This window comes from Panthera leo, chromosome A2 (genome assembly GCF_018350215.1).
Source record: "Panthera leo isolate Ple1 chromosome A2, P.leo_Ple1_pat1.1, whole genome shotgun sequence".
In the NCBI taxonomy this organism is placed as follows: Eukaryota; Metazoa; Chordata; class Mammalia; order Carnivora; family Felidae; genus Panthera; species Panthera leo.
In genome coordinates, this window is record NC_056680.1 from 14837618 (window position 1) to 14862129 (window position 24512).

Below are 24512 nucleotides of genomic sequence, written 5' to 3' on the forward strand. Positions count from 1 at the left end.
AGGATTACAGATCCACACACACCAGTTCTCTAACCGTGACCAAGGTTACATCCCCCCGGACATATGCTTTTCCCCCTTGACTCTTCCTGGGCAAAATGACCCCAGCGCTACAGCCCAGGCCTGGACGAGCCGGGCTTCTTCACCAGCCCAGCAGACGGGTGTGGGGGCGGCCCCGGTGCAGGCAGTCCCAGCAGGAAGGGCACCGTGTCAGCACAGAAGGCATCAGCAAACGTGTCCGACTGGTTTCCAGTGACCCCGAAGTACTTTACGTAAGTGGGGGTCTGGGCTTTCAAGAAAAGGGCCAGGGGTATGTTGGGCCGGCACCTGCAGGGAGGCAAAGCTTCAGAAAATGGTTCAATTCACCTGCGGTCTCAGGAAGAAGGCAACTGGGTCTGGGGCTTTGAGCTCTCGGTTAAAAAATGGCCACACGGGGCCCAAGGGTGGCCAGCCACGCTTCGTGGCTACAAGATGCAGGGCATGGGTTGAGGGTGCTTCCGCAGAGCCCAGGAGGTCGGGGAGGGCGGCAGGTGGAGGCTGGGGCTCCTACAGGGACTGGAAGCAACGATCCAATTTCAGTTGTGGGCAGGAAGCCCCAGCCCTCCGCTGGCCCCTCATGGGGGAGGTCGCCCGCATCTCAGGCCGAGAGGCCGAGGGTAACTGGGCAGGGGGCCGCCTTTCAGAAGGGAAAGGTGCCGGGGGCACCACCAAGGTCATCACTAAAACAACAGACTCTTCCTTCTGGAAAGAGTCCAAGAGGCCTCGGAAGATACACCAGTCCGGAGACTGCACAAGTCCTCATGGAGGCAAAGTAGCAAAGTCTAGGCCGGGTGTTTCCCAGGTGAATTCACCGAACACGATGAAGCCGGTTTACCTTTACAGGAGGTCTGGCCACAGAAACACTGACCTCTGGATGGTGTCAAGCCGGAACACCATCCCTCTCCTCCCAGAGGACAGCAGGGGCCGCAGAGGCAAACGCCCACAGGAGCTCGGCTGGTCATTAGTATGAACGAGGGACGCGGGGCTGTGTGTGGGAAAAACCTTTCCTGAAACAGACACCAGCCTCGAGGCCTGTCTTCTCATTTGATGAGAGATCTAGGGCCCAAACTTTCCATTTCATTATAAACAAAGCAACCCTGCAGCGGGGCGGGGGGACGCGCACTGATCTTTAGCCACAGGCTCAGCATCAGTGAGGGAGGCGAGAAGAAATATGGTGGCAGGGGTGGGGGTGGGGGGGTGGGAGGGGGAGGCTGGGTTGAACCGGGACACCAGCTGTCCCACCTAAAACTGGACCTGCTTTACCAGCTCCAGCCAGCGGCTGCTGGGTGACAGCGTGAGCCCCCCAGGCCAGCCGCACGTCCTGATCCGGATTTTTACGCAAACGTTTTAGAATTTTAAATGTTAGTGGCTAATTCTTAAAAAAATAAAAAAATAAAAAAGATTCTTAGGCCAAACCAAGCACACTGGCGGGCTGGGTCATTTCATAGTCTGTCCTGCACTGGCAGGGGGTTGTGATGGGCAGAACGATGATTCCCCAGAGATGTGCCTAATTCCCAGGTACCTGTGGATATGGTACCTCACACGGCAAAAGGGGACTTTTTAGTGTGATTAAATTAAAGAGCTCGACACGGGGAGATGATCCCGGATTATCTGGGTGGGCGGGCTTTATAAACGAAAGAAGGAAAGAGGGGCATCAGGGTCACCCTGCCAGTGACAGTGCGGGTGCCACGGTGTGCCCAGCCCCATCGGAGGCAAGGAGTGTGAGCAGCCTCTAGAAGCTTGAAAAGGCAAGGCAACCGACTCTCCCCTAGAGCCTCCAGAAGGGGCTAACACCCTGATGCTAGCTGGCCCCGTGAAACCCATCTATGCCCTTCTCATCTCCAGAACCGGAAGCTAAGAAATTTGCGTTGTTTCAAGCCACCGGGTTTGAGATAATTGGTTACGGTAGCGATAGGAGAGGAACCCAGTGGCCAGTCTCCCCTGTGTCATTAAACACTTTTAGGGGATGCAAATCCTCTCTACATTTCTGTTTAAATACCAAAGTACGGCTGGAGCCGGGACAGCCACCCACGGCAATTCAAGGAAATTTCTCTTCCTTCTGGGACTGAAGGACAGTGAGGATGACCACGAGCAGAGCAAGAGAACCATGAAGCCTCTTGTCAAAGCAGGTAAGTGTCAATGCCCTCAAACATGCGCACCCTTTCCTGGCGGGACAGATCGCAAATCATTCCCATCTTCCGGGGAACAGGCACATGTTTATCTAGTGGTCGGGAGAAGTCAAAGCCCAGCCATCCGACCAGTGAGCGTGAGCTGTCACTACGTCAGGTGAAAAGAGCTGCGTGGTCATACCTTCGACTTCTTAAATACACAGGACCCCCAAATAAATAATAATAATAAGGCACATCGTCCTTTTCATCCAGGGGGCTCCAGGGGGAGCAGGGACCTTGGATGGGCTCCTAGGGATCAGTATTGTCGCCCTGAAGAGTTCCAAATCCGGATCCAGAGCTCATTACAACCTCGTACGGGGTGACTCACAGCCCTCCCCTCTCCTTACGGCTGGTTTACAACCCAACCTGGCTTCAGAAGGATACGGACTGGGACGACTGTATCCAGGTAGGCATTCATCACTTTCAACGTCCCATTGTCGGAACGAGCCCGCTTGGAAATCAGGGGTTGGTGGCGTCCAGTAAAACCTCCTGCTGTTCCTTCCATAAAACTCCTCTTTAGGGTTTCTGCTGGAGACCCCTAAAGGGTGTCTCAGTGCCCCGCTTTCAGCAAAAGTCTTTGGGATGGGTCCAGGTTACTCCCCAGGCTCCGTGGGCTCGTGGGTGTCCAGCAAGGGAATGTCTGTGTTCCCGTTGTTGGGGTGGGAGAAGGTATATGGTTCACTCTCAGACTCAGCAGGGAAGCTGGGGGATGGCTCGTCTACGGTCAGCTTTGCAGTCGGGGCCCTGGAGCCTGTGAGGGGTGGGGAGGGAGGGCAGTCCCCCGTGGGACCCTGGAACGGCCGGTAGGTGTCCACCTCTGGCTGCAGGAAGGAGCCGTTGGAATCTTGCAACAGATGGCCATATACCATGGTGTCATCGATGACTGCGTACACGTGGGAGTCACTGTCCTTTCGTCCCTTCTGAAACTTTTTTGGCTGCATCGGCATCTGGGTGTTGATGTTGCCGTTGTAGATGCCTACAGAGGGGCCTTTGCTTATCTTCTTTTTCCTACTGACAGACAAGGGAACAGGACAGGAAGGAAACGACCTTAGCTGTGGTCCATTTGTAGAGCCCCTACCGGAACTCGGGCACTTTGGGGTTCCCACACGTCTCCCCCAAGTCTTTCAAATCCCTCGGTCCTTGAAGTGGAAACTCCTGTCCTTAGAATTTAGAGGGGACCAGCTTCTGGGGCGCCTGGGTGGCTCAGTCGGTTAAGCCTCTGGCTCTTGATATCGGCTCAGGTCATGATCTCATGGTTTGTGAGATCAAGCCCCGCGCTGGGCTCTGTGCTAACAGTGTGGAGCCCACTTGGGATTCTGTCTTCACCTCTCTCTGCCCCTCCCCCTGCTCACATGCTCTCTCACTCTCAAAATACATAAACATTAAAAAAACAAAAAAAGGGACCAGCTTTTGTCTCCAGTCTTCACAGTGGACACAGGGTGGTGGAGACGGTGCCCGTTTTAACACTGTCTGCGCTGGGGCGCCTGGGTGGCTCAGTCGGTTAAGCGTCCGACTTCGGCTCAGGTCACGATCTCACTGTCCGTGAGTTCAAGCCCCGCGTCGGGCTCTGGGCTGACAGCTCAGAGCCTGGAGCCTGTTTCAGATTCTGTGTCTCCCTCTCTCTCTGCCCCTCCCCCGTTCATGCTCTGTCTCTCCCTGTCTCAAAAATAAATAAAACATTAAAAAACAAAACAAAACAAAAAAAACACTGTCTGCGCTTGGATGTGCTTCGGTGAATGCGCAGTACCCCGGGGTGGAAACATCTGACAACCAGCTCCCCTCTGTCCTACGAGAAAGGGCCATGCCCCACCCCGACCACATCAGGTGCGGTCATGCCCAGGCCAACACTCTACGACTCAGTCCTTCCCGTAGCTTAAGGCTTCACCCCTCCTTTGCATGGGTATAACTCTGACCGTCTGCATTCTCAAGGATAGGACATAGGAGACTCAGGATGGAAGGCTGTATCCTAGTTTTTAGCTGGAGACGGGGACAATGGAAGTCAGTATTAGCAGAGGGATCCAGCCCCTTCAGCAGGAAGCTGCATAAGGGGAAAGAGCTCAAAAGAAAACAGCATTTAGGCCGGGACGCCAGAGTTCCTCGGTAACACCATTAACCTTTGGTTTGTAATGTTCTTTGGTCCTTGGGCGTGGACGGGCATTAGCACTCGCCGCCACGGAAAACAAAGCTTCGCCCTCCATCGCCACGAGCCAAAAGCAGGGGATGCTGGCTTTTTAACTGACCAGTGATTCAAATGGAGGACATTAGCCCAATTAACATAATGGACTGTATAATGCACAGGCTGGCGGCTCACTAACTGTGGACAGGCTCTCTGTCCTTTTCTGAGATAAAAAAATAATCTAGTACATTTAGCTTGTAACACCGCGTGTCTGGCTGGACTGATGGGTTCCGAAGGCTCCAGCCTGAAGCCCTGAGACGGACGCCCCTCACTCGTGCTTCGCAGAGCCTCGATGCTCTCCACGAATGCTCTTTTCAGGCAGTTCTGAAGCTGGTCCTTCATTTCGTCCCTCTGCCCCCACACCGGGCGGTGGGAGAGACCCTGTCCTGCTCACTGTTGCATCCCCAGCACCGTGCACGGTCCCCAATGTCCAGGAGGCCGTCATTCCCAATGCAGAACCTCCCTGCCCTCCTACAGCTGGTGGCCTCCCCCACCGCAAGGCCGGGGCTGGCGATTCTCAGGCCAGAAGCTGGACCCTCCCGTCGCCCGGTTCCCTCCTGATGGGCAGGGGCCCAGTGTTAACACGGAGCTTTCTGGTCTGGGTGGAAGAGACTGCACCGCAGACAAGGAAGCTTCCTAGAGAAACCATAAATCGATGATTCACAAAAAGAAGTCCTTTTTCCCCGTGCGATATATGTACAATCCCATCTCATGGAGAAGAGGTGTTTCCCCGGATCGGACGTGGGCAGCCCCCTCCTGATCAGCAGAGACATTTCTGGACAGTCTCACTGTTGGTCAGGAATTTCGGTTGGGTGCTCATGGCCCCAGTTAATTAAAAAAAAATTTCGTTTTGGCTTGTTGGAAGGTTGAGTCGTGCTAAGGAAAGCAATTTCCCCCCCCTTCCTCACGGCTTTCGTCAGAAATACGAGCAGAACTGATCAAATCTGGTAGCAGCGTATATTAGGTCTAAAAAGGTCAACGCTTCCCTTTCATGAAACAGCGGCCGTCGCCCTGAGGGGGAGGGAGGGGAGACTGAGTCAGATAACTGGGTCTTCCTTCCTCTCGCCCACAGGGCTAGCTTTTTGGTGCCTGTCTGGAGTCCAATAAACAGACATAAAATAGTTTAAGAAACCGGAGGAGAACATGCCGGCGGGGGAGGGGGCAGCGTACGTTTGCTCTCAAGGGGACAGAGGACACAGGCTCAGAGGCCCGGTCTGGCGGGACCGACGTGATGGTTTTCCTACTAAGGTCACCCCGGTGATGGCCACCGTGTGATGAGCAGACTACATGACTCACAGCTGACTTGTGCTGAGGCAGCTGTGTAAAAAACTGCAGGCCAAAGTGTCACCGGCCGTGTTTTCTGTTTTTTTCCGCCCCGTCCCCTCCAAACAATATTATCTAACACCGATCCTCGGGAGAGAAACCGGGAGCAAGGAAAGAAATCCGTAATTCACGACAGCTCTGGTCTGTGGGATCTAAGGAGGCGTCAGGGCAGCTGAAGACAGTTTTGAGAAATTCCACCTACTTCTTTCTCACGAAGCAAATGATGAGTCCGAGGGCAAACAGCAGCAAGGCGCCACCTCCCACGATCGCCGTGATGATGACAGTCAGGTCTGTGAGCAGAGACACGAGGGAGAGGGATGAGGAGACGTGGGGGCGTCGGGCCGACGATCAGCCGGAGGAGACAGTCTCCAGAGATGGCCGCCATCCCTTCCTTCCCCCCGCCCCCCATACACACACGCTGCTCCTCACAGTGAGAGGACCCTATTTCCCCCCTTCTCGACTCTTCTTGACTCGCCGGTTCCGGGGCCTTCTAGAGGCCTGGCAACATCTTGCACTTCCTGTCTGAGGGCAAGCCAGTCAGACGCCACAGAAGAAGTCTGACGACGCTGAGGCCACCATGTTGTGAGGAAGCCCAAGCCAGCCATGTGGAGACTCCGTGAGGAACACACACCAAGGAACCTGGCCGAAGGTGACTACTAAGGCTCCAGACATCTGTCCCCAGGTGAACCATCCCAGCCAAGAGCAGAGAAGAGCCACGCTGCCGTGTCCTGTCCAAATTCCTGACCCACAGGATTGCGGGCAAGCAAAATGGTGTATCGTCTCAGCTACTAAATCTTGGGGCTGTTTGTTACACAGTGATAGGTAACTAAAACAAACTGGGGGCCCTACCAGATCCACTCCAAAGGCTACGCTGGGCCTACCCCTGGGTGTATTTACCGGGTTGCCACAGCCTGTTGAGAGAGGAGAGCAGAGGGGTGGAGGGAAAGCAGGGAGTCAAAAGTCAGCAGTGAAGGTGTTCAGGACAGGGTTGTTTCACCTACACTATTCTTTTCCTACAGTTGTATAAGAAGAAAGGAAATAAATCAGACAGGGAGACCCACGCTGAGCAGGGATTTAGCATTTCTTGCTTGTTTACCAAGAAAACGAAAGGTGAGGTTAAGAGGGAAACAGGAATAAATGGGGCATCTGGCGGGCTCGGTCAGAGGAGCGTGCAGCTCTGGATCTTGGGGTCATGAGTTTGAGCCCCCCATTGGGTGTAGAGATGGCTTAAATAAATAAACTTAAAAAAAAAAAAAAGAAAGAAATAGAAGTTAATGACAGAAAATGAATGTGAGAGAGTCAGCAAACCCGGGAGCTGAGCTGAGACTATGACAGAGCTTCTCACTTGTGGTTTTTGGTTCCCCCCAGTTCTCCTGCTGCTGATCAGCCGTGTGGCTTGGGCAGACACGCAGTCTCTCTGACCTCCAGAGAGGGAAGAAAGGGGCTGGGAGTTTCCACCTCCACGGTCCCTTCTGGTTCCAACACTCTGTGGTGCTCGGTGACTCTCTTGGAATAAAGGCAAACGTGGCCCCATTCAGTGGCCGTGCCGCACATGCGTTTCCTCGCTGGGAACCCTTCAGCGGATTCTGCAACTCTGAGCATGAGACCTGCCCCCAGGGGCATTTTCCAGGGCTTCACCGGACTTGGAAAAAAATGCCAACACCAAACATCTGTGTCGCACCTTCCAGGTCCCCGCATGTGAATCCCCAGGGTGAAATTCCCGCTGATATTTCTCTGAGGTAGTTATTACCATCCACCCTCTACAGACCAGGAAGGTTAGGGGAGTGAAGAAACTTCCCCAGTTGTCAGAGAGAGATTAATGGTAAATGACCGTGACAGACGGACAATAAAAACGTACTAGTTCTCCCCACTCCCTGAACCATATCTTTTACTTTGTGACCCTTGTGGCTCCTCCCACCGAGAAGTGGAGTCGTTTGGTCCACCCCTTGACTTTGGGCAGGGCAAAAGAATTCCAGGAGGGATGGTGTATGAGTTCCTAACCCAAGCATCGAGAGACCTTGTAGGCTTCCCCCAGACTCTCTTGGATCTCTCTGCTTCTGCCGTGAGAACAAGGCCCAGGCTGGAGTGAAAGGGACAGTGGGGAGGAGAGCCAAGGAACCTAAGTGTCCCAGCTAATTGAGGCTGGGCCCCAGACTTGTGAGAGTGTGCGGCCAAGCTCGGCAAAGTCCTCTAGCTCCGTGCAGCTGCCCACGGGTGCATGAGTGAGTGAACCCGGATAAGCCCAGCTCAGACCAGAACCGCCCAGCCAACGCGTGAGCAATAACAAACGGCTGTTTTTAAGCCGCTGAGTGCCGGGGCCGTTTGTTACGCAGCACTGCTGATGCAAAAGCTGACAGAGACATGGACAGCCAGCACTCAAATCCTTGTCTTCTGACTCCCTCCCAGGCTTGCCCCCCAGGCTTCGGCCGCCCATTTGCCGTCCACCGCCACCCGCACAAGACCTTGCAGGCCCTTACCCATAGTCCTTGGGGTAAGCAACACCCAGAAGAACAGGTCCAGCTGCTTGCCACTCACGGGGCTGCAGTTGGAGATGTTGACCCAGAAGCTGTGGTGGTGGAAGCTTGGCTTGGGGAGGACCTCGTCCTCCAGGCTGAAGATCTCCTCGGCCTTGGTCCGCTGCTCCTGGATGATCATGAATGCACGCCCCGTCTGGCAGACCACGCCGGTCCGCTCCTTGAGGAAGGTCAGGCAGGCCACCTGGCCGCTGGGCACACTGATGTTCCAGGACACTGAGGTGAGCGACGGCAGGCCCCGGTCCCAGTTAGGGCTCCTCAGGTAGACCTTGCTTTTTGTGTCTGGGGTCACCGTGAAAACGCCTTCCTCTGCAGGAAAGGGGAGAGAATCCACATAGATGTGTCACTGAACCCAAACAGAGGGGAAAACGACAGAGGAGAGGACATTCAAGTGCCTGGACTAGCGTCGTCCAACAGAGCTCTCTGCGGTGACGTTAAAGTTTCTCACAGGCTCACCTCATTTTGCTACCTTTTGCGGATCCTGCGCTTTTTACAGATTGAAGGTCTATGGCAGCACTGCGCCAGGCAAGTCTGTGGCGCCATTTTTTTACCAACAGCAAGTCTGTGGCGCCATTTTTTTACCAACAGCAAGTCTGTGGCACCATTTTTTACCAACAGCATGTCTGTGGCGCCATTTTTTATCAACAGCAAGTCTGTGGCGCCATTTTTTTACCAACAGCATGTCTGTGGCGCCATTTTTTACCAACAGCATGTCTGTGGCGCCATTTTTTATCAACAGCAAGTCTGTGGCGCCATTTTTTTACCAACAGCATGTCTGTGGCGCCATTTTTTTACCAACAGCATGTCTGTGGCGCCATTTTTTACCAACAGCATGTCTGTGGCGCCATTTTTTTACCAACAGCAAGTCTGTGGCGCCATTTTTTTACCAACAGCAAGTCTGTGGCGCCATTTTTTACCAACAGCATGTCTGTGGCGCCATTTTTTTACCAACAGCAAGTCTGTGGCGCCATTTTTTTACCAACAGCAAGTCTGTGGCGCCATTTTTTACCAACAGCATGTCTGTGGCGCCATTTTTTATCAACAGCAAGTCTGTGGCGCCATTTTTTTACCAACAGCAAGTCTGTGGCGCCATTTTTTACCAACAGCATGTCTGTGGCGCCATTTTTTTACCAACAGCATGTCTGTGGCGCCATTTTTTTACCAACAGCAAGTCTGTGGCGCCATTTTTCCAACAGTATGTGCTCACTCTGTGTCTCTGTGTCACATTTTGGTGACTCCCGCAACGTTTCAAACTTTTTCATTATTGTGTTTGTTACGGCGATCTTGTGATCAGCGATTACAACTTGCGGGAAGCTCAGACGATGGTTAGCATTTTTTAAAATTTTTTTTTAATGTTTATTTACATTTGAAAGAGATAGAGACAGAGTGCGAGCTGGGGAGGGGCAGAGAGAGAGGGAGACACAGAGTCCCAAGCAGGCTCCGGGCTCTGAGCTGTCAGCACAGAGCCCCACACGGAGCTCGAACTCACGAACTGTGAGATCGTGACCTGAGCCGAAGTCGGGCGCTTAACCGAGTAAACCACCCGGGCGCCCCAATGCTTAGCATTTTTTAAGCAATAACTTTTTCTTTTTTTTTGCTTACAAAAATCTTATGTTTATTTATCTTATACTACAGTATGGTGTAAATATAACTTTTACATGCGCTGGGAAACCAAACTCATTTCACTTGCTTTATTGCAGTAGACTGGAACGGAACCTACAATATTTCCTGGGTGCCTCCATCTGTACCATCCGGGGGCAGAGCCACAGCCATGTGCGTTGTGGACGGCCTGAAAAGTGCTTGATGTGACAGGAACTACATTTTTAATTTTGTTATTAATTTAAATATAAATTGCCACACGTGGCCAGCGAGTATTGGTCAGCACAAGGTTAGAGTCTCAGGTCAGGTGCTCAGATCTCGAACAAAACCAACCAACCAACCAACGAACCAAACAAACAAAAAAAGAGGCTCATTTGCCAAACCGCTGGTTCTCTCTAAAAGTTTCCTTTCAGAAACGCCCTCCAGCTAGCTAACGTCCACCCGATGCGCTGCTCCCAGCGGGACTGGTAAACAGCGATTTCTGTTTCAGAGGCGAAAACGCTTCAGGTTCTGGGGCGCCTGGGTGGTTAAGCGTCCAACTTTGGCTCAGGTCGCGATATCACGGTTCGAGCCCCGCGTCGGGCTCTGTGCTGACAGCTCAGAGCCCGGAGCCTGCTTGGGATTCTGCGTCTCCCTCGCTCTCTCCCCCTCCCTCGCCTGTGCACTCTCTGTCTCTCTCAAAAATAAATAAATAAACATTAAAAGAAAAACCCACTTGGGGTTCTGGGAAGAATGGGAGAATTGCAAAGCCGAAGAGCCTCCGACACATTAACTGGATTCGTTCTTGGCCTTCAAGTGAGATAAAACCCCAGCATTCACACTGCACGGAGTATGTCTTGTTTTCAAAGAGCCCCCAGAAGGGGTTTCTCGGGTAGCCTTGGAGAGATCTGGCAGCCTGGGCTGACCTTAATCTTTTTTTTTTTTTTTTAATTTTTAAAAAGATTTATTTATTTTTTGAGACAGAGAGATGGAGAAAGAGAGAGAGAGAGAGCGCACAAAAGTGGGGGAGGGGCAGAGAGAGAGGGAGACACAGAATCTGAAACAGGCTCCGGGCTCTGAGCTGTCAGCACAGAGCCCGATGCGGGGCTCGAACTTGCAGACCAGGACCTGAGCCAAAGTCGGATGCTTAGCCAACTTTGGGTAAGCCACTTAAGCCACTCAGGGGCCCTAAGGCTGACCTTAATCTTATGGCCAAAGACTCTTCTCCCTCCCCACTCAGGCCTCTGGGAACAAAGTACGAAGTGAACTTCAGATAAAAGTCTTGGTTGGGGGGCCCGAGTGGTTCAGTTGGTTAAGTGTCCATCTGCCTCTTGATCTTGGCTCAGGTCGTGATCTCAAGGTTCATGAGATTGAGCCTTCCAAGTGCAGAGCCTGCTTGGGATTCTCTCCCTTTCTCTCTGCCCCTCCCCTGCCTGCACTCTCTCCCTCTCTCTCTCAAAATAAATAAACTTTCAGACTTGAACCTGATGATTTGTTCTTCTGCCCGCCACCCGTCACCTCCCACTGTCAGAGACTTATTTCTACCTCCCGGAATTTTCCACACGAGGCTAACGGCAGAGTCAGGAGGAGGGCTCCCCAGTCTGTCACATTTCTTGCGCCAGGACCTGGCCACTCAGCTGCCCCTTCCCTTCGAGTTGACAACTTAATGAAGGCGATCGCCCACCCAACAGAAGAGGGATGCCCAGACAAGCAAGGGGCAGGGAGATGGGGACACAGAGGGAGACGTCCTCACCTTTGAAGTAGGGGATAAAGGACACGGTCAGGCCCTGCCTGGAGGCCTCTTGTTGGAAGCTGGGGGCGAAGGTGCGGAGGGTCACGGAGACGTTCTGCTTCACCTGGATCTGCTGGATGGAGCCTCCGGGGCAGAAGGAGCCGAAGTAGAGGTCCTGGCCGGGGACCGTGCTGGCCACCAGGTAGCTGTAGCTGGTGTTGCAGACCTTCTCGGGCGTGTGTTGCTGCAGCTTCTGGGCTGGCACCAATGCCAGGCTGAGCCTGTCCTTGGGTACCAGCAGTTTCCAGGAGAAGTCGTGCAGTTGCACGGGCAGCTGGAGGATGTCCCTGGGCACCTGGAGGGAGTAGGGCCTCCTGGGGCAGTACCGGTGGTCCATGCAGCCTGGAAGAGAAGAGCTCGTGGCACCAGGCGGGGAGGAGACCAGCAGGTGCATCCTGCCCTGCCCTCAAGGCCGCCCAGGCTCTCTTGCTCTTCCCTTTGGTCTCTCCTCTCGTGCTCTGTCCTCCACTCCTGGCTCCCTGATGCTCCTGTTCCAGCTGCCCCTCTCGCCCCCTCACATTCTTTTTAACATTTTTTTCAATGTTTATTTTTGAGAGAGAGAGTAGGGGAGGGGCAGAGAGAGAGGGAGACACAGAATCCGAAGCGGGCTCCAGGCTCTGAGCTGTCGCCACAGAGCCCGACGTGGGGCTCGAACTCGTGAGCCACGAGATCACGACCCGAGCTGAAGTTGGACGCTTAACCGACTGAGCCACCCAGGCGCCCCAGAGTCTTACTCTTCCCTAAACCGGCAGACCCACTTCTGGGGAGTATCTGGGGCGGAAATGTTCTGTTCTTGTTTGCCAGCGTCTCTTTTGTGGATCTGAGTCTCAGATGCTAAGTATGGGCAGGGCATATAGGTTCTCCCTCCACCCAGACCTTCGTCCCAGCGTCCATGACCGTGGGCAGGTAGTTTTGTGCAGTGGTCAGAGCAGGGCTGGAACTGGGGAGACGTTAGCCCGCGTCCCAGCTCGGCCGCCTCCTAGTGGGCAGGCTGCTTTGCGTCCTGTGGCCTCGGCTGCTGCATCTGCGGAAACTCGGAGAGCATCCACGTCGAAGGTCACGGTGGCCCAGCACGGGGAGGGGACTATGTGTTTCGCTGCCCTCCAACCGTCAAACATTTATTAGGTGACTAATACGTGTGCAGCACCACCAGGGGCTCAAGGGACCGAAACAACGGAATAAGCCACAGTTCTTGACCTCCAGACGCTCGGTCTCACACCAGGGGTGCTAAGTGCACAGTGAGCGTGGAGGTGGGGACATGGGGATGGGAGAGGCTGGGGAAGGCTACACAGACGAGAGGATCTCAAGAGGGATTCTGGAAGGCTGGGCAGAGGAGACAAGCAGGGACGTGGGGACGTAGTGTACTTCTGAAGGACACCGATGCAGCAGAGGCTCTGGTCCGAGAGGGGCACATCTCTACCTCTCCTGGTCGCCCCTGCCTATTCTGTACTGCAGGGGACATTTCTGATCAGACTGTCTATAGCCTACCCAGTGGACCCCATGGAGAAGATGGGGAGGGGCAGGGAGAGCCACCCACGGCCCCAGAGGAGCGCCAGCCAAGGGGACGTACTTATGGTCTTCTCGGCGTTCGCCCACAGGCGAGTCAGGTCATCACAAAGGAAGGAGATCTTGTGCTTGGAGCCGGAGGTCAGGGTGAGGTTGGTGCTACAGGTCCGAGACTCCAGACACACGAAGCAGCCGGGGACAAACTTGCGGCTGAACTTGACGGGCCGCGGCTCGATGGTGAGCGACATGGCTTGCTCGTTGCTCAAGTCGACCACGTAGATTTTATCTGAAACCGCAAAGAGAAAACAGGTCTGAGGCACGGGTCAGCGGCCACCCGGCGGACAGGGCAAAAATTAGCACCAAACCTCTCCTGGCTGGGAAGCATTGGAAACACATTTTCTTAGTAAGAGAATACACAAAGGGGCGCCTGGGTGGCTCAGCCGGTCAAGCGTCTGGCTTCGGCTCAGGTCATGATCTCGTGGTTCGGGAGTCTGAGCCCCACGTCGGGCTCCACGCTGCTGGTGTGGAGCCTGCTTGGGATTCTCTCTCCCTCTCTCTCTGCCACACCCCCCCCCATTTTGTGCTCTCTCTCTCTCCAAATAAATAAAATAAACTTAAAAAAAAAGAGAGAGAGAGAACATACAAGAACTCTAGGAGAAACTGAAAAAGAAAAATAATGGACTGAGTTTCTACCACTGCTTAACTGCTGTTACTACTTCAAGTTCATCTTGGTCCTGGGTCACACGCACGCGTACGAACGTTTTCACCTACGGAAAAGTATAGTATACATAAAATTGTATACTCGGCTTTTCCTTTATTACTTTACACGGCTTTGATTATGTTTCCAGGTAGTTTTCATATTCACGAATCTTTGAAAATATTCGGTCATTTAGTGGCTGCTTGATAATGAACAAGTGATATTCGCCATCATTTATTTAAATATTTTCCTGCATAAATATTCTCTTTTTTTTTTTTTTAAGTTTATTTATTTTGAGAGAGAGAGAGGAGGGAGAAGGGCAGAGAGAGAGAGGGAGAGAGAGAATCCCAGGCAAGCCCCGCACTGTCAGTGCAAAGCCCGATGGGGGGGGCTCGGACCCACGAACTGTGAGATCATGACCTGAGCGGAAATGCTTAACTGACTGAGCCACCCAGGCGCCCCTCCTGTATAAACATTCTCATGTGTAGTAATTAGCAGCAGTGTGCCATTAGTTCAGGGATAGAAGATTAATAGATATAATATTTCTTCATAGATATTATCATTATTCATAGATGTTATACCCGTTGATATTATAATGTGGTCTCTGATAAATGCTATTAGTTCCAACAAGTGAGCAAAAGATGAACCACTCCTGGCTGGGCCAGGAGAACAGTGTCTCCCATTAGTAAAAGAATCAAATTAGACTGGTACTTCAAAGCAAAGAGAATATCCTTATAGATGTGGAGCAAACACAAATTATAAAAGAAAAAAAGAAACGTTTAGGGGCGCCTGGGTGGCTCAGTCGGTTAAGCGCCCAACTTCCGCGATCTCACGACTTGTGAGTCAGAGCCCCGCATCGGGTGCCGAGCTGCCTGCTTGGGAGTCTCTCTCTCTGCGCCCTGCCCCCCTTTCTCTCTCTCGGAATAAATAATAAATAAACTTAAAAAAAGGCAGCACATCAATCTTTTATTCAAGCTCCCTGTGTTCAGCTTAGCACCTCCCTATTCATGCAAATAGGATCTCTGGTTCAAAACCTTCCCTTTACCAGGGAAGAAATTCCTACCTTCTGTTGGTCTGGGGCTGGAGTGGCTACTCCAGCTTTTAGCCCTAGTTCTGGAGGTAACTTGCTGCCAACTCCTGGGCCTTTGAAAGTTTCTTCTGGAAGTTTCCCCACTGTGGGATTAGATTCTGCACTTTCGGGTCTGCTGAATCAGTTACCCGTCTACGTCCCACTTTGGGAAATGTGAGCATATTGTTGTTTCCTTTCCGTTTGTCATTTCCCTTGGGATTTATGCTTTTAGAAATGTTTTAAATGCCATGACAGGGTGGCTGAAGAAGGAAGCGAATCTCTCTTTAATGGGAAGTCCTCATTTTCCAATTGCTTGCCTGTTCTTCCCGTCGGGAGAGTGAACTTCATGGATCTCCATGACCTGCATATCTGGCACATGGCAGAGAGTCCCTGACGTGTTAGGTTAAGCCTCATGATATCCTTGAGAGGGAGTGTGTCGGTCAGCTTGGGCTATGTTATGTTGCAGTAACAAGTGGTCCCGAAATCCAAAGGGTTAGAATACCAAAGATTTATTCTGCATTCAATGTATACATCCATCGTGAGTTGGCTGCAGTTCTGATGCCTGTCTTTTATTATTTTTTAAGTTTACTTATTTATTTATTTATTTAGAGAGCCCGTGTGGGGGAGGGGCAGAGAGAGAGGGTGAGAGAGAATCCCAAGCAGGCTCTGCGCTGCCAGCTCGGGGCTCTATGCGGAGATCCACCTCATGAACCGTGAAATCATGACTCGAGCTGAAACCAAGTGTCAGAGGCTTAACCAACTGAGCCACCCAGGCACCCCTCTGGGGCATGTCTTTTTAATTCTGAGATCCAGGCTGAAGGAGAGGCCTCTGCGACAGCCCGGTCTTATGACGGTGTTTGAAAGGTGAACCACAGGACATGTGCTGAAGCTTCTGCTTGGAAGTGGTACCTGCATTTCCCCTCACATCTCATTGGTGGAAGCAAACTCACATGGCCAAGCCTGTAGCCAATGGGGGGGACGCCTGGGTGGCTCAGTCAGTTGAGCATCAGGACTCTTGCTTTCTGCTCAGGTGACGGCCTCGGGGTTCGTGGGATTGAGCCCTGCGTCGGGCTCTGTGCTGACAGCTCAGAGCCTGGAGCCTGTTTCGGATTCTGTGTCTCCCTCTCTCTCTCTCTCTCTGCTCCTCCCCGATCACATTCTGTCTCTCTCTCTCTCCAGGCTCTGAGCTGTCAGTACAGAGCCCGACTCAGGGCTTGAACCTGTGAACCGGGAGATCATGACCTGAGCTAAAGTCGGCCACTCAGTGGGACTGAGCCACCCAGGTACCCCTATTATCTCCATTTTATAAACTACAACTTTGAAGCTTAGAAAGGTTAAGTAATTTTCAGAGAGGCCTGGGTGACTCTGTCGGTTAAGAGTCCTTTTGGTTTCGGTCATGATCTCACAGTTCGTGGGTTCGAGGCCCATGTCGGGCTCTGTGCTGACAGCACAGAGCCTGCTTGTGATTTTCTGTCTCCCTTTTGCCCCTCCCCCACTCACCGTCTATATGTCTCTCTCGACCTAAAAATAAATAAATAAACTTAAAAAAAAGAGGATTAAGGGGAGCCTGGGTGGCTCAGTGGGTTGAGCGACCGACTTCAGCTCAGGTCATGATCTCACGGTTTGTGAGTTCGAGCCCCGCATGGGGCAAAAACCCACTAACCCACTGCGAGATCATGACCTGAGCTGAAATCAAGAATCAGACGGTTAACTGACTGAGCCACCCAGGCGCCCCTGTTATATATTCTTTTATAGATCTTTGAGCAGACTTACGGTTTTGTTTCTCTGGCCTAATTACCCTGGAGTGAAATTTCTGGGTCATAAGTAGGTATAAGTTTGTGAGAAACTGCCAGATTGTTCTCCTAAACGATCGCACCCTCTTACCCCTCCTGCCAGCAGCGTGTGAAGCTTCCAGTGCCCCTCGTGCTCACGGACCCTTGCTGTTGCCACAGTGGCACAGCTCCTCTTTTCTTTGAGGAAGAGACCCCCACTGTATACTGAGACACCCAGCGGTTAAGGTTAAGCCAAAACAGAGAGCGGAGTTTGTTGGGGAGAACAATCCTGATTCCGGGGCAAGACAGACCTTGCATCGTGGGGAGCTTCAGGAGACCCCCGGCCTCCGTGCTAACACGCTGCATGCAGCCGGTTCTCTGGTTCTGCGTATGCCTTTCATTCATTAGTCCTCTGATGCGCCTTCCTTCCACACTGAGTCTGGCTGGCTCTCAAAGTAAGTTGAGGGGTTGGGGTGCCTGGGTGGCTCGGTCAGTCGAGCGTCCGACTGCAGCTCAGGTCATGATCTCGGGGTTCACGGGTTCGAGCCTCGCATCGGGCTCTGTGCCGACAATTTGGAGCCCGAAGCCTGCTTCGGATTCGGTGTCTCCCTCGCTCTCTGCCCCTCCCCTGCTCGCGCGCTGTCTCTCTGTCTCTCGCTCTCAAAAATAAACATTCAAAGATCTTTTTTCAATGACTCGAAGGGCAGACACAGTAAATTCACGTGCTGCCTCAGGCACGTGCTCCCAGGGGGCCTCAGCTGTCAGAGCAAGAAGGACGTGTGCACCCCTCACCTCTCACAGAAGGGAGAAATGCAAATGTCACTGTTTACATTCGCAATTCTTGCCTCACCCCACCCTCACCAGGAGGAGGAGGGGTAGGTGTGACCTTGGCCAACTTACAGCTGAAAGAGACCTCCGATTTGCTCAAGGCTCCTTCCTGATGGAAGGCTTCCTACCGCAAGAGAATCAGCAGGTGCTTCCTCTCGGTAAAGAACACCTGAGCTGGAGATTTGGAAAGACCCCTCCCCCTTAAGAAAAAAGACAACCTTTCACTACCTGCCACTTACGGACACCGTGGAAACCCCTGAAGGGATGAGCTTATTGACTGAAGTTTCATAAAGGCCCCTCATCATTTCTGTGGAATCTGTAGAGATTTTTTTTTTTAAGTTTATGCACGTACGTTGAGAGAGTGGGGGAGGGGCAGAGAGAGAGGGAGAGCGAATCCCAAGCAGGCTCCGTACTGTCAGCACAGAGCCCGACGCGGGGCTTGAACCATGAGATCATGAGCTGAGCCCAAGTTGGACGCTCAGCTCCCTGAGCCACCCAGGCGCCCCTGGGCATCCGGCTCTTGATCTCAGCTTAGGTCTTGAGCTCAGGGTTGTGGGATCAAGCCCCGCGTTGGGCTCCATGCTGGGCATGAAGCCTACTTAAAAAACAAAAACAAAAACAAAAACAAAAGGGCCTGGAATGTGCCAGAAACCGTGGTGGGTGTAGGAAGATGGAGGAATGAGACAAGATTCTTGATTGGGAGGAGGTTAGCGGGACACAGCTATGTGGACGGATAAATACAACATTGTGCTGAATGCAAACCCCCACATGCGTGTGCCTGGGGCGCGGGCTCTGCTCTGGGCAGTTGTTTCTTCTACGGGGGCAAAGGGCGGTCAAGTGAAGGGCAGAGGCTCCTACCGAGGGACTCCGTGTCTTGAAACAACCCCACAGCTTCTTCCTTCTCATTTCCAAGGCCAAGGAAGAGCAGAAACAAACAGCACACAGACTAGACTCCCTTCCAGTGGCCACGAGAGGCAGCCACCGTCCGGGAGCCTCCTGCGTAGACGGGAAACGCCCGGCTCTGCCTTGAGTCTCCCCCCGGAAATCCTGCCAGCCTGCTCTGCGCTCCCCGCCTTGAGCCCCATGGCACCCACCCCCCCGAAAACTCCTGGGACGTGACCTCCTGCATCCTGCAAGTCATGTCTCTTCTGGGTTACGGTCTGTCTCTGAGGTCAAGCGCTGGGTCTTTGATCTAGAACCACGTAAGGGCGCTGATCACCTGCCAGGCACTGTGCTACCTCATTTCATCCTTAAAACATCCCCACGAGGGCGGGCCCACCCTCTCTATTTTAAGTTGAGGAACTGAGTCACACAAAGGTGAGGTGCTCTGTCCACAGTCCCACGGCACGTAGGGAAACTGGGATTTGAATCCACGCAGGCAGATCCCCCATTACGTGAAGCCAGGACACCGCTAAACAGCTTTAAACCGCAGCTAGCGACTCTTTACTTACCTCGAAACTAAAGCCAAATCCTTCTTGATGCGGGTGAAGAAAGCCTGTTTAACAGTCTGATTCGTTGTAGAGATCAATTCAGCTGATGTTCCAGGAAATACAAGAAATCGACAGCACTTAACCATAGCTGAGATGATAAATCTCTCTGTCTCCTAAACTCAAACCCACACCGTTCTTGGGTGGTGGTTTTTAACATTCTGATGATAAAATTGTGACAGTGGGATCATGGAAATACGTCGGTGGACACACGCACACACGCGCGCACACACACACACACACACACACACAGCTACACCTTCTACACGGTTATTATAAATCAGAAGTCATCTTGGGTCGGGACATGGTGGGACTGGGGCACCTGGGTGGCTCAGTCAGTTAAGTGTCCAACTCTTGGTTTCGGCTCAGGTTATGACCTCACAGTTCATGAGTTCGAGCCCCTGCATCGGCTCTGTGATGACAGCACGGAGCCTGCTTGGGATTCTCTCTCTCCCTCTCTCTCTCTCTCTGTCCCTTCCTGCTTGCTCTCTCTCTCTCATTCTCTCTCTCTCTTTCTCTCTCAAAATAAATACAAAAACTTAAAAAAAAAATGGATGTGGTAGTGCTGCATCTTCCAGAGATGCCCAGAGGCAGCCCCTCGGGCGGGTCCCACACTGTCACTTTCCAGACGTTTATCAGCTCTACTAAAATAAACACCATGCTCCCATTTAATTCCACTCTGAACTCATCTTGTACCCTTTTTTTTTTTTTAAGTTTATTTATTTATTTTGAGAGAGAAAAAGCACAAGTTGGGGAGGGGCAGAGAGATAAGTGAGAGAGAGAATCCCAGGCAGGCTCTACACGGTCAGCTCAGAGCCTGATGTGGCCTTGAACCCATGAACTGTGAGATCATGCCCTGAGCTGAGGTGAGAGGCTTAACCGACTGAGCCACCCAGGCGCCCCTGGTCTTGCACCTTTTATTTCAACAGCCACGCCACTCCCCGCGGAGCAAAGTTGAAGGAGGCGCTCGCTCTCAGGGGTGACCTTGTACTTACGTGACCCTAAGGGTGAGCACCTCCAGAAGGGCAAGTAAGTGCCTTAGAGCAGGTGCCTGCTTCAGTGTCGGTACCTGGGCACCTGGCCTCCCCCTACTTCCGGCCGTGACTCCCCTTTTCTAGGTTCGTGGCATCTCAGTAACTGCGTGTAGAGTGATGTAAACCCCCCACTCGGGGTTCAGAATGATCCAGAGCACAGGCTCTGGGTTCTGGGCTTGCTCTGCTCCAGACAAGCTACGTGACGTTGGGCTAGTTCTATAAGCAATCTGGGTCTCTTGGTTTTCCAGCAGTAATTGAGGGTAATTCCCGCCTCCCCTCTGGGGTTGTAATAAGGATTAGCTGAGGCCGTGTAAGTGGTTGCTTAGGTCAGGGCTTGGCATGGAGTGTGTGCCCACAGTGTGGATGGGGCACTCAGCCAATAAAACTGGGTTCGTTATTGCTGACGGTGGCCGTGCAATGTGAATCCTGATTCACATCGAGGGTCAAGACATGCGATACAGAAAGTAACCTCCTTATACTTTCATTAAAAACAACTTAGCCTGGGGCGCCTGGGTGGCTCAGCGGGTGAAGTGTCCAACTTCGACTCAAGTGGTGATCTCATGGTTTGTGGGTTCGAGCCCCGCGTCGGGCTCTGTGCTGACAGCTCGGAGCCTGGAGCCTGCTTCAGATTCTGTGTCTCCCCCTCTCTCTGCCCCTCCCCTACTCATGCTCTCTCTCTCTCTCTCAAAAATAAATAAACATTAAAAAAAGTGAAAACAACAACAACTTAGCCTGGGGCCACCTGGGTGGCTCAGTCGGTTAAGCGTCCGACTCGGTTTCAGCTCCGGTCGAGATCTCACAGTTCTTGAGTTCGAGCCCCACATCGGACTCTGCGCTGACAGTGGAGAACCTGGTTGGGCCTCTCTCTCTCCCCATCTCTCTCTGGCCCTCCCATCTTCTCTCTCTCTCTCTCTCTCTCTTTCTCAAAATAAATACACTTAAAAAAACAAATAACTTGGCCTGAATGCAAGTTTGCATTTGCTTCTCGCAGTGGGTGTTCACCAGCGAGCCCGTCTTACTGCCTGGCAACGCACGTCCTGAAACTCGTACGGGGTCCAGAGTTCAGGTGTTCCAGAAGCCACAGGTGAGAAACAGAAAGGGAACCTCACGCCAAGCGGACTATCCAGGAGGGAAAGAAAGAGCTGGAGGAGGAGGGAAAGGAAAGCGGGGCTCACTTACTGCTTTCATTCTGTGGATGTTGGACCAAAACTTGAAACTGTAGCCGGAGGATCCCTGGGTTTTGGGCGTCTTGGTCACAGCCCTGGAGAGACAGGTTGAAGTTCCCAGCCATGTTCCCGGGCTGCTTGTCCCCCAGCTTGAACACCTCGGGGTTGGTGGTGGAGCCCGGGATATAGTATTCAACCCGTTCCTCTTTCTTCTCGCAGTTGGAGACGTTGAAGTGAAGGAAGGAGACGCTGGCCCGCAGGTGCGGGGGGACGACGAACTGCCAGGTCATGAGCTCGTCCTCAGGGAAGCCATCCGGGTAGTTGGCAGACATCAGGGTGGCGGAACCTTCACCTTCGAACACGGATTCGATGATGCACAGCCCTATAGGGAGCGGGGCCCAAACGAGAAAGAACGGGAGGCGATGAGACCCCTGTCCTGGCTGTCGGTGGCCGGTGGGCAACGGGGTCAGGAAGAGGGGAGGGCGGCTCTCAGCTCCCGAGCTCTGCGTCTGGTCTCATCCTCGCTAAGGATACATCAGTGGCGGGCGAGGAGGTGTTTACCAACCCGACAGGGGGAGAAAAGCACCCTAACGTGGGGCGCCTGTCCATTTCCTCGCACCGTGGCTGATTTCAAGCATGAATGTGGAGTCGGGAGCAGACGCACAGTAGCTTGTCCCTGTATTTGTCGCCACCGTAGAGGCACAGTCAGCGTAAATAACCTCAGGAGCACAGAGAACCGTCAAATGTGGTGAAATCATTAGGAAGTGATGAGTTCTGAGCGCGTATTACCTTTGTTTCTAATTTAACTGTGAGTTGGCGTGATTTTATTTTCATTAGCTCCGTTTAAGCCTCAGCTCACAAAATTCCCTCTGGCAAGCCACCGACACAATTAGAGAAAACGTCACGGGGTCAGAAGACAGGACAAAGAAATGAGGGACGGGGTCATCAAGAGAGGTCTGTGGAGCCAATCCCACTTCGTGTTGTGCAAACAAACCTCATAGGCAACAAAGGACCAAGAAAAGAGAGTGGCATCACGGTTTGTTTATGAGGGAAGGGTGGCGGGGCGCCTGGGTGGCTCAGTCGGTTAAGCATCCGACTTTGGCTCGGATCATGATCTCACGGTTCGTGAGTTCGAGCCCCGAGGCAGGCTCTGTGCTGACCGCCCGGAGCCTGGAAACTGCTCTGAGTCTATGTCTCTCTCTCGTTCTCTCTCTGCCCCTCCCCTGCTCACACACTGTCTCTCTTTCAAAAATGACTAAACGTGGGGCGCCTGGGTGGCTCAGTCGGTTAAGCGGCCGACTTCGGCTCAGGTCATGATCTCGCGGTCCATGAGTTCGAGCCCCGCGTCGGGCTCTGTGCTGACAGCTGGGAGCCTGGAGCCTGTTTCAGATTCTGTGTCTCCCTCTCTCTGACCCTCCCCCGTTCATGCTCTGTCTCTCCCTGTCTCAAAAATAAATAAAATGTTAAAAAAAATAAATAAAAAAAATGACTAAACGTTAAAAAAATTTTTTTTTTTTTAAATAGAGAAGGGTGACTTCACACCAGGAGATCCGCACCACTTACAGAAGAGTGAGATCTTCCTTCAAGATATTCATACCATACTGCCCAACACCTGACCGTCTAGAGCAACGGGCACTTTTTGTTTTGGTACGTTTCAGCCTCAGCAAACGGTGGGGACGGAGCGGGGGGAGGTGTGCTCACGTTTTATAGAAGACCGGTTTGCGATGCTGAAGCCAGAGACGTTTCTCTTGTGGAACCACGGCAAGTGTAAGGCCATTTTCACCCCTTCTTGCATTTTGATGCGGGACACAGTGCCGTTGCTGCAGAAGGTTCCGATTCTCACCACGGTGGCATCGATGCGGCCGCTGATGTTGTAAGTGACTCCGTCTGGGCAGCTCGCCCCCGGCCCGACCTGCCTCAGGCGAGGGACCGAGAACTGCAGCTCTAGACCAATGCTCTTGTGAGCCTTGACGTCCCAGATGAAAGTTCTGTTGACGGCGGGCAGCACCGATGTTGACGGCTGAAGCTGGACCTCCCCGAAAGGACATGGGCCTGACATGCAGTCTGAAACACAGCCACAAGAGCAAGCTTGGTCACAGACGCTACCAGGCCACACACTGTTCCCCTCGACCCCTGTGGGAGAAGCCGGGGGGCACCGCCAGGCAGAGGCGTGATCTCCTGGCTGCGTGAGTGTTGGTGGCCAACAGCTCACTCTTCTCTGGGGAGTCGCCTAGGCCGGGGGAGCCCCCCTTTGGCCAGAATGCCTGAGAGTTGTCCTGCACCTACCCTTGCCCCCTAAGGTGGGTAGCAGCCCACAGCCGATCGCTGCCCAAGGCTGGGGGGAACAAGCCTGACCTCCCTGTCTCATGTGACAGCCTGGGGATGCCCTCTGACACCAGCATCAGCCTGTGGTTCCACTAGCTAAAACCACACCTTTGCTTCCTTCTTCCCTTGGCTCTACCCTGCTTTTCTCACTGCTTTGTAAGTGTCCTCCAAGGGTACTCTCTCGACAAATGACTTAAAAAAATCCCCATCTCGGGGTGCCTGCGTGGCTCAGTCGGTTAAGCTTCTGACTTCGGCTCAGGTCATGATCTCACGGTTCATGAGTTTGAGCCCGGCATTGGGCTCTTGGCTGTCGGCACGGACAGAACACGCTTCGGATCCTCTGTCCCCTTGTCTTTCCCCCTGTCTTGCTCATTCTCCCTCTTTCTCAAAAATAAATAAACATTAAAAATAATTAAAAAATTTTTTTAACATTTTATTTTTTGACAGACAGAGCACGAGCAGGGGAGGGGCAGAGAGAGAGGGAGACACAAAATCTACAGCAGGCTCCAGGCTCTGAGCTGTCTGCACAGGGCCCGATGCGGGGCTCGAACCCACAAACTGCAAGATCATGACCTGAGCCGAAGTCAGAGGCTTAATGGACTGAGCCACCCAGGCGCCCCCCACCCCCCCGCCTTTTTTTTTTAAAGGCTAGCAGCTGATGACATCCTTTGATGTACTTTTGTTTCCCAAGACTCTTAAAACAAAGCAAGAACGCTGTTCTCGAGGAGGAAGGAAGCATGTGGAAGAAGGGACAGAGAGCAGACACAGAATAGTAAGGCTTCCGTCGTCTCCCGTGCAGGGAATCTGAACGGTGCCTTGGCTTCCGGCCACTCTAAGGGGACCCTTCGAACCCTTACTGCTGCTCCAGTGGGGTGTCGAAGGCACCGGCAACGTGAAGCGGGATCATGGGAGTCTTTCAGGGCTGTCTGAGGACCCCCCGAGGTCATTCACGCCCAAACACTCATTTTTGCAAAGCAGTCCTGGAACCTCGGTGACCAGTGTGTTTGCAACGCACAGCACC

The 24512-nt window shown here is 52.9% G+C and overlaps 1 protein-coding gene across 2 annotated transcripts in view; it reads right to left on the reverse strand.

The window, feature by feature from the left end:
- Nucleotides 1–1228: 1228 nt before the first annotated feature.
- CDCP1 (CUB domain containing protein 1) overlaps nucleotides 1229–24512 on the reverse strand; it is a 55419-nt gene continuing 32135 nt past the window's right edge. The window contains exons 3-9 of one of the 2 annotated variants that reach the window (XM_042929068.1): nucleotides 22868–23230; nucleotides 21180–21548; nucleotides 13178–13399; nucleotides 11569–11949; nucleotides 8181–8546; nucleotides 5906–5993; nucleotides 1229–3212 (exon numbers count right to left, since the gene is read on the reverse strand). In XM_042929068.1, coding sequence (XP_042785002.1) covers nucleotides 2798–3212; nucleotides 5906–5993; nucleotides 8181–8546; nucleotides 11569–11949; nucleotides 13178–13399; nucleotides 21180–21548; nucleotides 22868–23230 — 2204 coding nt within the window. In that variant the 3' untranslated portion in view covers nucleotides 1229–2797. Of the gene's footprint in view, nucleotides 3216–5905; nucleotides 5994–8180; nucleotides 8547–11568; nucleotides 11950–13177; nucleotides 13400–21179; nucleotides 21549–22867; nucleotides 23231–24512 lie in introns of both variants that reach the window. The other variant, XM_042929067.1, reaches the window with a different exon arrangement.